Source organism: Mercenaria mercenaria, chromosome 17 (genome assembly GCF_021730395.1).
Source record: "Mercenaria mercenaria strain notata chromosome 17, MADL_Memer_1, whole genome shotgun sequence".
Taxonomy (NCBI): domain Eukaryota; kingdom Metazoa; phylum Mollusca; class Bivalvia; order Venerida; family Veneridae; genus Mercenaria; species Mercenaria mercenaria.
In genome coordinates this window covers 60,575,506-60,587,208 of record NC_069377.1, presented here as the reverse complement: position 1 = coordinate 60,587,208, position 11,703 = coordinate 60,575,506, and the positions used below count along the sequence as shown (strand labels likewise).

The 11,703-nt window shown below is 35.1% G+C and overlaps 1 protein-coding gene across 1 annotated transcript; it reads right to left on the bottom strand.

The window, feature by feature from the left end:
• Window positions 1–3,720: 3,720 nt before the first annotated feature.
• Window positions 3,721–10,690, bottom strand: LOC128550118 (heat shock 70 kDa protein 12A-like). Its single transcript, XM_053528347.1, has 5 exons — window positions 10,374–10,690; window positions 8,418–8,742; window positions 7,530–7,748; window positions 7,004–7,136; window positions 3,721–6,854 (listed from the first exon to the last, which is right to left on the bottom strand). Exons 2-5 carry the CDS (start codon window positions 8,733–8,735, stop codon window positions 5,578–5,580), a joined length of 1,947 nt encoding a protein of 648 aa, XP_053384322.1. The 5' UTR covers window positions 8,736–8,742; window positions 10,374–10,690; the 3' UTR covers window positions 3,721–5,577.
• Window positions 10,691–11,703: the final 1,013 nt, after the last annotated feature.

Below are 11,703 nucleotides of genomic sequence, written 5' to 3'. Positions count from 1 at the left end.
AATGTTTATATTATAACACAATTAATAAGTTAAAAAGCTAGTATCAACAGCCACAAAATTAGAAATATAAAAGCAGTCTTCAGTTTGTGCTTTCCATTTGGTTGCAAGGCGGCTTTAAACAGCAGATTTAAACAAGGGTGGGTTTCTTATATATTCCAGTCTTTTATGCACTTCCAGTACAAGAACTATTGCAATGTGTGATGGAAAAATTAAACTTATTTGATCTAGTGCCATAATTATGAACATCAGATAAACGAACAAAGTTTTGTTTCATATACATAGGACACTAGTTGTAAAAAAGATATGCATATGATTTAGTCTTAACTGTTTAACTCTGTTTTCAATATTTAGCATGATAACGTCTGAAAAATCAGAAGGAGTTAAACTAGTTCTTGGATGATATTCTTTAATAAATCTCAGCAAATGACATATAAATAATAAAAGTAACAGGTAATTTTAAAAAATCAGCACCATCTTTCAAAAATCTTGTAGGTATTCCATCAAGACCTGTACTTTTACATACATTTAAATTCAAAAGTTCTTTATATATGAAATTCTCAGACACAGTTTTCAAGTGAAAAGTTTCCCTATTCCTGCAAGAATTGCAGTAGAAATCTTTAACAACACTAGAATCTACACACTGTATATGTTTTTTTCCAAGTGGAAGCTTCTAGCTACTAATGTCGAAGCTACCGTTGTGAAGAATTCATTAAAATGGTTTGCAACAGATGTCAAGTCATGACAATTTTCACCTTTAACATTAAGTACAATGTTTGAACATGGATTCTGTTTATTTTTATATCTAAGAGACTTTAAATTTTGCCATAACTTCTTGGGACAAAATTTGTTTTCCGAGAAATATTCAGATTTTACTTTTCTGATTTGCCTTTTTTGATTTGCCTTTGTAAATTGTTTCTTTGTTTACAAAACATTTTATAATCTTCTTTACGGACATTTGTATAATTAGAGGTCTCTTTGCTTAATCTGGTCAATAATATCTGAGGTCATCCATGGTTCAGTTGATTGCTTAAGTTTAATTTCTTAAATGGGAGCAACAGTGTTTAATACTTTCAAGAAATTGTCTTTAAAAGGCAGCCAGGCCGAGTTTACATATTTTGCTAAAAAACAAGCAAGCAACCCAATTTTCACGAGTCAATTTATAGACAAAGTCTTCTTTATTGTAATTTTTAGAGATCTCAGTTTAACAATATTTTGTTTCTTTGTGGGTATCTTAACCGACTTTCGAGTACAAAAAGTGAGAAAGTGATCACTAATTCCAACAGGGATAGTTCCTGACTGAGAAATTTCTCAGAAGTATTACAAATTATATGGTCTAACTGACTACTAGTAGTATCTGTAATTCTTGTTGGTTCAGAAATAATCTGCTTAAGATCAAACATTCTTAAAATATTAGAATACAATTGAAAAATATTACTTGATTTCTTTTTAAAACAAATGTTAAAATCACCATGAATTATGATTTCACAATCAGACCTTAACTTAGACAAATTTAAAGAAAATAAACTTCAAAAACAGCATCGCTGTCTTCAGTTGTATTCTTCAATTGGACTTTTACTCCCGCTTTCATAGCTTTGGGTATTGTATAATCATCCCTTGGATATGGTGCCTGCTTTTTAATTTTGTCTTTTGGCAGTTCCTGTGATATGCAGGCTCCATAACCTAAGTTCCCCTTTCTAAATTCCAGTTTGTTTAGTTCTGCCCATTGTTTTCTCGTTTAGGGCAAACCCATTATTTTATCTGGGGACATATGCCGCTTTTCATGGAATTACACGCTAGTGGATCATTGAAGGTTCCATGTGCACCGCCGTATGAACACATCTGTGAATGTCTTGAAATTGTTTTTTGTACTTTTAGCATGTGTAAATGTTGAGTTCTGCTCAACCCGGGGCTAGAGGGCGTGGACGGTAGCATGCATTTCCACTACTGTCCATGAACAGGCTCGATCAAACCGAGCCTGCAACATTTTCGTTTTTGTTGGTTTGAGCGACCTGTGGAGTTTCCACTTTTTCTATTGCATAACAAGCAGTGTTCAATCTATATTTCCCCGTATATAAGATTATTATAACTTATGACATAATTAAACCACGATTTAAAGAGTTCATGGGGCTCATGTGAAATTATATTCTACAACAGCAGTGCCGTGTAGCGGTCGTAAAATTTCACTTCGTATCCAAACACCGTTCCGTTATTGGCTCGGGTCCATTGGATCATTTAGTCTATTATATATTATACATCACTTTAAAATAGAGTTCCATTCAAACCATTTTAAAGGGTGTGCCTGAAAGGTGTTACATATTTCATTACCTGTTTTGAACAGACTCTGTCAAAGCCTGGCGGATGTTATTCCATTTACCTGCAAGATGTGCTTTCAAAGTGTCTTGTTATAGATTTAATTTGTCCTCGAGAAATAGGAAGTCATCCAAATTTTGCTGAGTGTCTCCGCTAATAGAGATGATTTTAATTGTACTAATGATAATAGCTAACACTCTTTCGGGCTGGAGGATAAAGCCCCTATTATGTAAACATTAATTTTCATCAAAAGAAACTTCTCAAAAACTGCTTTATGGATTTCAACCAGATTTGGTTGGAAGCATCCCCTGAATTAAAACTATATAAATGATGACCAAGGAAATCAAAATTTTGACAAATGGTAACCTTGAATATCTAGCGGGTCAGTTGCCCCTAGGATTTGATAAGACGTTTTTCTCACATTTTGATGAATCCAAACTCATTGCTGTTGGATGCATGCTCGTATGGTAGAAAATAAAAATAAAACAAATAAAAGCCATGACGGTCATTGGAGATTGGAACTGTGGCTCCCTAATTTCTGACAAATATGTACTTCATACGAAGCAATGGCTGAACTACAGGTCAAATTTGGCTTTAAATATCCCATAGTAATATGCAATATTTTGTGTTGTCCCTAAAAAAACAAAGACAAATATCAAACAGGGAATGCCACGTACCAAAATCGCAGCCTCCCCAAAACGAAACCTACAGCACGCAGACGTGCACACCACAAACACACGCACACGCGCACGCGCGCACACACACAAAGCCAACACACCTAAGACTGTTGCGGTAAGGATTTTGCGTATTTACTCCTCTAACAATGAAGCCACAGTAAAAACACAAAGCAAGTGTGGATTGAAAATGTCTGACATCTAACCCCTATCCGACATTTTATTAAACATTATACTTTCATTATCAAACGAAAGTACAGATATAATAAAATCACTATAAAAGTGTGACATACATTTGGACAAAGCAAGTCTAAACAGGAAGATAAAGTGATAAAAATACTAAAAATCAAAAAGGTAAGAAAGGAAGGTGGTGGGTGGATAAGTGAAAACCAAAACGGAAAGCTGCATGGCCATGCATTCCCATCTTTTTGTGTTTTCACATCCAGGCTGGACTGAATCCAAGAAAAGCTTACTCCTCAAGGACTATTAATTGATAGAAAGTAGCTGAATATAGTAAAAATAATTTTGATAACCAACAAATATAAACCAATTTATATCATTACACACTATGAACTGTTGTCTTTCTCACTCAACTTCTTGTAGATAGAGTTCCATCAAATTCGCAGAGACAATTTCTTTGTTCTTGTTAAAATATTTTGATATCGGCTAGATACTAGTACATAGAGCTGCAATCTGATTAAATGCCAACTAGTATTTTATCAGCATTACATAGTCATTCTCTATTTACTTATACATTTATTTATTTATATTAATTAAGCAAAATACACAGTACTGTTTACATACAAGTGTGTTTTATTTTATGTTTACTTAGACACTTTATATTAATTGTTTATATTTTGAAGTATCAAATTTTTGCATAATATCTTCTGTCTAATCAATGATATTTTTCATTATTTTTTACATATTTCAAATGAAACTACACGTATAACTGATATGATTTTCTATCCATTACCAATAATTAACATCGAAGGACTGAAAGGAGACCAGAACAGGAAATATATTATTAGATTTAAAGAACAAGGAAAGGGAATTCACAAGATTTGTATTTTAAATTAAGAGTTTTTGTCTATTTGAAGTATCTGCCTTAAAGCGACTAACCCACACATCGTGGTGTCAGATTTTAAAAAATCAAACTTTTTCTATATTCAATGCTGCATATTCAATGTTCTAACAATGTATTTTTCATCAAATTCTGTTGAAAATCGTTGTTTTCCTAATAAATTTAAGATAAAAACATTCGTCTACAATTTCTGATAAGGGTTTCCCGGTTTATAAAAAAACGGAATTCCCGTCAGCAAACATCACGTGATTATCAATAGAGCGCAGACGTATAGGTATCGCACAATATTGTGACGTTTTGAAACGAAAACAAACAAAACAATAACATAAAATGAAGTCAGTACACTTAGTACGTTTACGATGCAGTCAGTGATTTCTCGTTGGCCTAGAGCGGTTACGGTATTCGTATTATACTTTTTCGTCGTGAGTTCGATTCCCAGACCCGTTAAATTGTCTTTAATTTTTTTTTCAATATAATTCAATGAAGACAAAACGAGTTAGTAAATCTAGATCTAACATGTTCACTAAAATTATATGTCACAATTGGAACGTAATTATGTCTAAATACACTCCACCTTTAATATGATCTAATGTTTTTAAGCTTTCCTGTGATATTTTTAAACCTGTACGAGTTAGTTTTATAAGTTTTATAACAATCTTACACTTCACTTTAATAAAAGCATTGCCCGGCCATAATTTTAGGATTGATTGATTTATAGATACTACCAATTTTATACGAAAATAAGAAACAAAACAATAAATTAGAAACCAGAGAAAAACAAACTTACACAAAGTATGTAATGCAAACTGAAAAAAATGGAGATCGAACTCCCGACGAAAAGGTATAATACGAATACCGTAACCGCTCGGCCAACGAAGAATCACTGACTAAATCGTAAACTTAGTGTATTGACTTGATTTTATGTTATTGTTTTGTTTTCACTTCTAAACGCCATAATACTGTGCGCTACCTATAGTTCGGTTTTGAGGTGAGCGATGTTTGTGTACTTTTAATAATGGAACGGTCCGTTATTTAGGTAGTGTTATTCAGTACGATAGTGGTTCTTATCTAAATAAGGCAAAGTAAATCATGCTGACTTCCCTAATCGGTAGACGAGTATATAAATTAAACCATCAAACTACATGCGAACGTCTGGTTTGCTGACCACGTGATGATAACGTCTAAAAATACTGTCGCGTCTCGTTCTATATTTATCAATGTTTACAAATTAAAGCGTTGTAACGGTTTATAAAAGTTCATGTGAAAACTACAAAAGATCGAATGCCTGTAATTTTGGAAACTATAAACTATCAACCATTATGTTTCATGTAAGTATATGAAACAGTGGCGGCATTTTGCCTTTCGGTGATAAATTATTTTAAAAATTACAAATCACAATGTGTGGGCTAGTCGCTTTAAGTGTTGAAGTGATTCTAATCTAAACCAATGAAAAGAAATCTGGTTACTAGTACATAATCAGTGTATGACTGCATACGCAATGTGCATTAATGTTCACTTCAGACAGTCAATTCTTGTAAAAAATTCAAGTCCCGTCCTTAAGATTTTCGCTTTTACAATCAATTCAGTATCTCCAAATATTAAAGTCGTTTCAATCTTGTTATCTTCGCATGTTTCACCATCTGGAAATTCTATCGAAAGTACGCCGAGCTCTTCGCAGCCAGGATCGGTAACTAACGCCGGGTCAGGATCTGAGGTGCAGTATACAAGTATATCTGCGCACTCTGGATTTGTAGGAGTGTAATCTCTCTTAACTTCATGTCCTATAGGAATTTCTTCCCCAACCTCAACAAATTTATCGAACACATCCTCAACAACAGATTTGTCGTCATCGGATTCTTCATCTGAATTAGATTTTTCATCGTCAGGGTATTCTACCCTTGAACTGTGCTCATCATTATCATCAGAATAATCATCAACGGAAGAGTTTTCGTCATCTGTCTCTTCACCTGAATTAAATATGTCATCGCCTTGATACTCTACATACAAATGGTGCTGATCGTCATCATCAGAAACAGACCCGTGAACAGCATAGCAGTCGTCGTCACCTGCATGATTGTATTCTGTATCAGAACCAGATTTTGACTCATTATCATTGACATGAACAACAGCCACACCATAGGTATATTTCATAACTCGAGATGAGACGATTGTAGGCAAATGTCCGAATCTTACAGCGCCTTTCAGGACTGCCAAGCCGGCCTCATTCGGGACAATGACGGTTTTATTTTGGAGTTGATTGCGTAGATTCTCCTGTACAAGCTGGCATTCTCCAAATCCGCCTACAAGTAATATTTTCTTTACGTTCTTCATCTTCTCTTCTGCCAGAAGGTTCTTCATATGCACTATTATTTCATTGATCGGTCCTTTGAACCAGCCCCTTACGATCGAAACATCTAGCCTCAGTTTGTCGCTGGTAAAGGTAACCTTGTCAGCGAGACCCATGTCAGCAACTTTCCTTTTCAGATTTGCTCCTTCTACCTCTTCATATATTTCTCTAAGTGAAGCAGACAATCTGAATGTAATTTTTCCTGTGGTATCGGTCATTATGTTCCGCTTTTTTATCTCAAATTCTCTTTGTACATCAAAATAGTCGGCCATCTGTTCTCGTTTGAACCTTTCCATTGTCCTTTGTCCAAAAAGATTTGTCAACCAGTGAAAATAATTCTTGTCAACGGCGGTACCACCCCACGGTCCCCCGCTTGCTTTGTGAATTTCTTTGAGAGAGCCGTCAGCTTTCTTTTCATGAACTGATATGTCCGCTGTCCCACCTGAAAGGAAATGTTTAAGGTCTTTATTTCTTATGAAATTCGTAAACCTTCGAAATACATTTTAAGGAATGCATCTTCGTGAGGAAGGCAGTTTCGTGTTAAAAGTATCATTCGTGTTTAAATCGTTTTACAACTGTCGTAGAAATTACCTCCAAGGTCCACGACCATATATTGGCATCCGACATCAAATGATTTCTTCAAATCCGTTGCTACAGTCTGACACCAAATCGAGGCTGCTTCAGGTTCTAGGGAAAGCTTTAATCGAGATGAATCAAGTCCTGCCTACAAATAATATTGACGAAAGAACTTGATTATCTATATACAGAGTGTGCGTTGTGTAATGAAACGCATCTTCTGATTTACTTCTGTTATTTCAGATGTCCGACGTTTAACACGTAAAGAAAGTGCGGGGTGTGTATGCAAGTGATGAGAAAAATCTTATTTAAAAGTGTGACTAGGACGGCATTTCGATGTTATATTTACACAGATTATAATGAAACATACATTGCATGGGTTATGCATTTACAGCTGCAGACATCTCATATATATTTAATTTGTAATAATAAGCCACAATCAAGTTATAGCAAGTTGAATATTTGACATTCTTAAGTCTAAGACGCAGACTTTTAACATTGATGAATGTAACCAAGGACAACAGTATCAAGTTGCATGTACCTCAGTTGCTGCCTCCCTCATGAACTGTTTGGCATTGTCATTCCAAATAGCTGGTACAGTAATCACGTATTGCAGATCATGTTCGTTTACACCAGCTGTCTGGGTGTTCAAGGCTTTAAGCAAATGATCGCGAAGAAATCCAATTGCCATAGAAAATATCTGCATCGCCGGCATGGACTTTCCATTGATGTCTTCAACTGTTGATGCTCTAGTCAACCCCTTCAATAACATGATGTGTTTCTTTATTTATTGGAAACATCTGTCTTATATTAAGTATGTTGATTCCCTTCATTTTGAGTTCATTGTTTATGCTGTGGTTATTTCCTGTATTATATTCTTATATTCTTGTTTAAATAAACACTGCATTTTTTTCTTGAAAGTCATTGTTAAAACATCATGAAATATGTTACATGTATTTACATTTTTTGTTTTGTAATTTTCATACATGTATATGAAAATGATAATAAAACTATGTTGATTCCCATGTGTTGAAATACTACGAAAGTTTTATAAGCAGTTTTTGGATCACATACGTTTAAAAAATGGTTTATACTAATTAATTCTATAGTAAGTTCCGCAGCTTATATTAATCACTCTCGACACCTCATTCCTGATGGAATTCATCACCATGAGGGTATGAGAGAAGTTAAGTTAGTTTCCCTTTTAATGAGGGAGCTAATGGTGCCATTTTTCACATCTTTGGTATGAAGAGGCCGTGGATCGAACCCACTAGGCTATCGAGGTGGTTTTTGATAATTTTAGTCACTTCCAGAATACAGCAACCATGGAAAATGAAACGTCTACAAAACATCTTTATAAGTAAACATTTACACTAAAATAACCCCATATTAATGTAATAAGTACATAGTTATATCAGTACATACTTACGTCATTGTTATGAAGCAACATCTTAAACCTTTTGAACAACATCCATCCATGGTGTTTGTTGTCCTCGGCGAGATCAGCATATCTGTTTTCTGCCTCAAACCCGAAGGAATCGAATTGCTTGTTTGGCCTCAAGAGTACACAGGTAGGAGTTTTCAACGAGATTAATTTCTCACTCCCGGCGTTCCAACCCTGATTTGTTTGTATTTTCATGGGGTCATCTCGAAAAGAGAATGCATATCCACTGTATGTTGTACCAAAGTCAAACGCTGCTACCAGTAGATGGCTTGATGATGATGCTGTTGCTCCTTTTCCAGCCATCACTTATCTATGAATAAAACAACATTAATTTGAAATATTTCGGTGTAAGTAACTGCAGCTTTTTAACCTATTTACAGAAGTTCCTTAACTGGATAACGATACAGTTAAACTTGCCTTAGCGACCACCTGTATTTATTTATTTATTTGGGTTTTACGGCGCACCAACACGGTATAGGTTATATGGCGCCAAACAGGACTACAAATTTTGGTTTCACATCTCATTTACATCGAAATAAAAACATGAGGTATGGAATCAAAATCTGCATACCTGCTGGAATCACAGAGTTACAGCAAAACCAAGTGTTAAGACCCTATTAGTCGCCTCTTACGATCATGCAAGGGTAAGGCAGTGGTTCTAATTCTTTTCATACACAGATCGTCCCAGAACCACATGGGGCTTAGCGACCCCCTGTATTAAGCAGCCACTTTCCTTAGGCAGCCAGTCAGCTACCTTCTTTAGTAGATATTTTGTCTAATTACAGCTTGGCGAGAGCAACCGCCTGCCTTTAAGGGCAAGGAAAGCCTGACAATAAGTCAATTTTATATAAAAGCCATTCTAAAGTCTTTCATAAGGCTGAAAGAATTTGAAAATCGAACCACTATTTAAAATGATACGGCAGATTGAAATCTAAGAAAATGACTGATCATGGAGGCAGACATTTTAGTGTGTTTATTACGTCATTTACAAACTGCTGAAATCTGTATTTATACTTATTAACATTGACAATTACACAAACATTAAACAATTACACAGCAGGAATAAAATAAATAAATATAGGGACACAATGGTGTAAGCGTATCAAGAATTTAAACATTCAATTTAGTTTTAATTTCTATATTAAAAGATATTGAAAATTCTTTTACATAATGAAATTCGGTTTGAAGACGTGATTAAATAAATGTATATTTAAAAGTTACCCTTTTATCTATTTATCTATGTCCGTCCACTAAAATGTAATTATGTGCTAAATATTATTAGATAAGGACGTTATTTACTTGTTTTCGAAGAATGGGTATTTACAATTTACTTCCTGTCTTAATCAGGGTTATAGCTTAATGTACACCACTTCATAAGTGCGTGTACGTGCACCTTTACGATGACCAATAAAAGTAATAGAAAAATTGCCTTGATTAAGTCTGTTCACGAGAGAAGATTAAATGCGAAACACTTACGTCCCCTAGCACCAGAATTAACCGGCAAGTGATTCTGCCTTTGCGACCAGTGCAGACCAAGATCAGCCTGCACATCCGTGCAGTCTGATCATTTCAGTCTGATCATTTTCTGCACTGTTCGCCATTCAGTCATTATCTTTTTGGTAAGAACCCCTTTTAACAGTCAAAATGAAAGACTGACAAGTTCATTATAGAAATTTTGCAGGGAAATGGTTAAACTATGTTTTAAAAGGACGAGAAATGATAACAACAATGAGTTCAGAATATTCATTAGAGGTAATAAAAATACATCATCCTTCTTCATAGGACTCCGAGGAGTTCCGAACCTACATCGGGAAGGGGAAGGTTTTCGAAGTTAATTAGATGAACATTTATAATAAACAAAATGTTACAGCGATATTGTGATTTAAAAGTATTTTCTTATATGCCATCTATTTTCCTTCTGTAAGAAATAAATAAACTTACATTTGTGAATTTATCCAATTTAATTCACAATAAAATGTCACATCGATATACCGCCTCCAAAACTAGCCAAGCCCAACCAGTTGTTACAGGTAAATTAGGACAACTTCCAATTCTAAAAACAGTGTACTTCACAATTGACTTCCTGGACGTATTTCATGGAATTTAGACGCATTCTGTGTCTTGTTGGTAAAATTAAAGCTACTTTCCATAGACTCGCAAGCAATCTTATCATTTGTCTATATTTTCTTTATGGTTTCAGATTATGCAAATAGCAATTATTTTATCTAAATTCCATTTTATTACTTTGTAATCGCAAGTTTTCCTTGGAGTACCGAAACCTATTTTTAGAATGTGAAATTGAAAGTAGACTATGATTATCAAAAGAGCGCACACTTAGGTGGCAGGGGAGTGCAAATTTGCGAATTCCACATTGACGTGTGGGTACCAGTGTTGAAATATCCATAGAAATCTCGTTTTTGCTTATTTTTCTTTGAAACTACTATGGACTATTGCAGATACAATAGGCTACATAAAGACGCCTCTCCGGTCCTATGCACCTATCGCTTTCCACGCCAGATGTAGTGAAAATCGTCCAAAGCACCCAAATTTTATAGACCAAAAATAGCCTAACCGGGCCTCAGTTTGAACTCTGTCATTCATCCATTTCTATTTTTAAATCCAATTTCTTAGCATATATGTATAGTACGAACATAGATGCATACCCAGCTGGTGTGGAATGTGTCTGCCAACCACCACTTTATTTCCCTAATTTTCACTTGAAAAAAAAAGTGGATGGACGACAGCCGCGCGTCCGGCCGACTTTTTGTTCTGATATTTATGTTTAGGCCTCAACCGGAAGTACGGAGCTAGGAATTTTAAAACACCCGCCATGTAGAATCATTAACCGTTCCACATTCCCCAGATATATTAAAGAATTAATAATGATAAATAACCAGTAAGATAGATATGCCTTTATATCTACCCTGTCCTGTTTATACAGAAAATCGACAGGGGCCAAAACTACGAAACCGCTCCCCTGCCACCTTACCTGGCAAACAGTAACAAAATGCTGCTTAATAACAGAGAAATACCATCAGTTACCAAATCTGTTCATCTTGGAATAACTAGGACTGAATCTATAGCCAACAACCAAAAGTTAAACGTTGAAGAAAACATTAAAGAAGCTCGCCGCGCAGCATATAGCCTTTTCGGTAGTGGATTACAAGGTCACAGAGGTCTTGACATAACAACGGTTGTACATCTATATCAAACATATGTTATACCAGTACTGCTTTACGGTTTAGAGCTGATCCAGCCAACTACTTCTCTT